The sequence below is a fragment of the Antechinus flavipes genome, chromosome 2, assembly GCF_016432865.1.
Source record: "Antechinus flavipes isolate AdamAnt ecotype Samford, QLD, Australia chromosome 2, AdamAnt_v2, whole genome shotgun sequence".
Taxonomy (NCBI): Eukaryota; Metazoa; Chordata; class Mammalia; order Dasyuromorphia; family Dasyuridae; genus Antechinus; species Antechinus flavipes.
This window is the reverse complement of record NC_067399.1, coordinates 603,807,673-603,811,095: the sequence shown is the minus strand read 5'-3', so window position 1 is coordinate 603,811,095 and position 3,423 is coordinate 603,807,673. Positions and strand designations below refer to the sequence as shown.

The window sequence follows — 3,423 nt, the reverse complement described above, 5'->3', positions numbered from 1 at the left end:
ATCTTTAACATTTTAAAATTTTTGGAAGACTCTGTATTTGAGAACATTGGGGAATTAGTTTCAGTTAAGTAATGTGTTCAGAAATCGGGAGTAAAAGGAGTTAAAATGAATAATGGAAGATGAAGAAGTGGAAAAATCTGTAGACTTTAGAGTCCATGAGAGACATTGGAAAGAGCTCTTAATTGAGAGTCAGGAAACTTGGTTTTCAGTCACTGCTTTTATATTAATTAACTATTAGACCAAGAAAAATTAATTTAGGTTCTCTGAACTTTAATCTCATCAGAAAATGAGAAGCTCATACTTGTAGTTCCAGAAGAATAAATGGAAGCTTTGATCAGTTTCTTCAATTAGTGCTCTTTTCTGTGAGATATCAAGACTTTGGAATAACAGAATTCTTAACTTAAGCCAAAAATTATATTTTGGGGAATGAAAGGTAACTTCTTTGGATAAAATATGCTTATAAATCCTATAGTTGTTTATGGTTACTGGGACCAATTAATAGCATATTTCTATGATACTTTCAGGTTTGTAAAGTTCTTTCTTCATAACAATCTTGTGAAGAAAATAGGGCACTATCATTATTCTTAATTTTTAGATTACAAAACTGAGGTACATAATATTTGATCCATTTGTCTAGGGTCACACAAGTGAGTCAGAGATCAAACACTTAGTCTTCTGACTCCAAGGTTAGCATTTTCTCTGTTGCCTTTTAAGTAATTGTTCATCTCTGGGAGAAAATAATCCTTTCCCCCATAATCTGTAATGGTGCCTTTTAATTTAGCTCAAAAAGTATTTCACAAAAAATGACCAGTAGAAAGAAAAAAGACGTGGAGAGGAGAGGAGAGCTTCTGGTAATACTAATTTCACCCCCAGAAGATCATGTGTTGTCCTGGCATTGGACCTCACAATAGTCTCAATCTAAGCTATTGATGATGCAAGAAATGTACTTTTCCCCTTTATGACCTTCATGTAAGTTCCCATTAGTCTACCTTATAAATAAACCCAAAGTCATAACTTTAAGAACCAACGTTTCTATCCTGGGGAATGGACAACAGATAATTGAAGAATGGAAATTTGGAGAGCAGGAGGACTGTAGAAAAGAGGTTTTGAGAAGGATAGGTTTCCAAGGGGAAGACAAGCATGCAGACTTTAAATCCAGTGGCTAATCAAAATTTATATAATCCAAATGATTGCATTCAAGAAAAAGATCCACTATTATGCACTGATGACTTGAATCAAGATGCAATATCAAGGTAACTATAATGAGCACCTTTGTTCCATTCATTCTAGAGAAAAACTATGAAAATTTAAATGGTTCTCTTTCACACTATAAAGTCAGTAAGTATAAAGCTCATTAGCAGATTTCCCTAAAGTCCCATCAATCAAATGTGTTTATTTTTCCATTTGTCTAGTTAATGCTTAAAGAGTCCCCTTTAACAGAAAAAATCCTCTGAGTGAAAAGTATTGAAAACATTCTCTTAGTTCTAATATACTTTGTCTTTCGATTCTTCTAGCATATGGATGAAATACTATGGAAGTGACCCACGTATTGCTCTTGGAAAACATTCTCCTTTGGAAAAAGAAATCATGGTAAGTCCAGCAGGATTTCCTCCAGAAGGAGGCTCACTCCAGACAAATCGAGGAAACAGTAGTGAAAAATCCAACAGGTAGAATAATTACTTCAAAATAGAACCATAGTATCTATGAATGAAAGAAAGCTTTGCTAATAATCTAATTATTTATTCTGTAGGTAAAAAAACTGAGGGTTGAAAAGGTTGTGTCACTTAACCAAAGTCCACATAGGAAGTAGGTAGCAAAGCTGAGGTTTGAATTTGTTTCTATGCTGGCGAAATTTGTCAACCACTTTTTTTGTGACCAAAAGATTTATTAAAAAAATAAATTCTGAATCCAATCAACTTCAACATTCTTGGAGTGTATTCTTGAAGATCTGTGGTCTAGTGAGGAACAATAGGACACATTTAGTGATGAAGTTAAGAGGAGAGAAAACTAGCTATTTCTTTATTATCTAATGTCTTTTCCTTATTACTAGCATGTAATTCCCTGCCCACTGTTTCTATGGTTGTTCTGTGTGAAAAAAAGTGGTAGTCTTAAGTAATATACTTCACTTTAACAGCGTTTAGGTGGTGTGCATACAATAGCCACGAGAAGACTTTTGGCTCAGAAACAGAAGGAGGAAGAGAAGACACTTAGGAATCTCAGGCAAAAATCACTAGATTACCAAAAAGCACTGGAATACAAAAAGGAACACCCCCTTTTAAATACAGGGAAGAAAAGTATGGAAAAAATCTGGACTGCTAAAATAATTATTTCACGAGAAGACCTTAAGGTGCCAACTAGAGAGAGGAAAACTATCAATAAGCACATAGAAAGGATGAAGTTGGGCAGAAGATTGCAAGAGGGAACACATTCCAAAGAAGAGGAAACAAACTCATTTCTACCAGCTGTAATTCCAGATTTCAAACTAAGTCAAAAAAGAGATTATTATGAAGAAAACCCAAAAACAAATAAGACAGAAATAAAAATGGAGGTAACTTTCAAGGCAGATGAACCCAAAAGGACCATTATAAGAAAAGCAAATGACAGCGGTCCAAATGACAGGCAAACTTTTGACTTAAGAACAAAAACAGAACGCAAGATAGCAGGACACACAAATCGAACACGTATGCTACCTACAGATTTCCCTGGTGATATGCTTTTCTTAAGTCAAAATTATAAATCCACAAGAATTCATCTCACTCCCAGCATGAAGACATTACTCTTGAACAAAGAGGGTCAGTGGAAAAATTCTCTTCAATATCCTTTCGAAGAATCTTCTCATTCTTAAATCTATTTCCCAGTTTAACACTGCTGAGGGTGTTTGTTATTTCTGCTGGTCGCTGGTTTCTTTCCTCACTTCCACACATTTCTGGCGAATCTTAGTTTCTTCATTCAGAACTTCAGGATCATCACAACATATTCAGCAGGAGAATTTTTTTTGCTTTCAAACAGCTTTGAAATGTTAAATTCTACCTTAGCAATCAGTGCAGCTCTTCCCTTCACAACGCTCCAGGCATTTGGTATGTTACTTCCCCAAATGGTGAAAGCCACTTTGTTTAATAAAAATAGCTTAAAATAGTAGGAATTAGAAGTAGGAAGGTCGGTGAAGATAACTGGTAAAAATGAAGAAAATTTGCCTTAGACAGTTGAAGTATCTTGTCCAAGGCCATGTCACAAGTAGGGAGGTAAACTGAGATTTGAACCCAGGTCTTCTGACTCCAAATTCAGCATCCCTTTTTCCTCTCTGTATTACACAATTTCAAATGTCATAATAGAATACTGACCTAAGATTCAAAAGATCAAAGTTTTATTCCTTTCCCTGCTACTGATGAATTGCATGGTTTTAAGCAATCCACTTCCCTTACT

The 3,423-nt window shown here is 35.0% G+C and overlaps 1 protein-coding gene across 1 annotated transcript; it reads left to right on the top strand.

Annotated features, from left to right (window-relative positions):
• Positions 1-1,009: 1,009 nt before the first annotated feature.
• C2H10orf120 (chromosome 2 C10orf120 homolog) lies at positions 1,010-3,136 on the top strand. The gene is made up of 3 exons (XM_051981596.1): positions 1,010-1,253; positions 1,515-1,590; positions 2,135-3,136. Exons 1-3 carry the CDS (start codon positions 1,141-1,143, stop codon positions 2,843-2,845), a joined length of 900 nt encoding a protein of 299 aa, XP_051837556.1. The 5' UTR covers positions 1,010-1,140; the 3' UTR covers positions 2,846-3,136.
• The last annotated feature ends 287 nt before the right edge of the window (positions 3,137-3,423 follow it).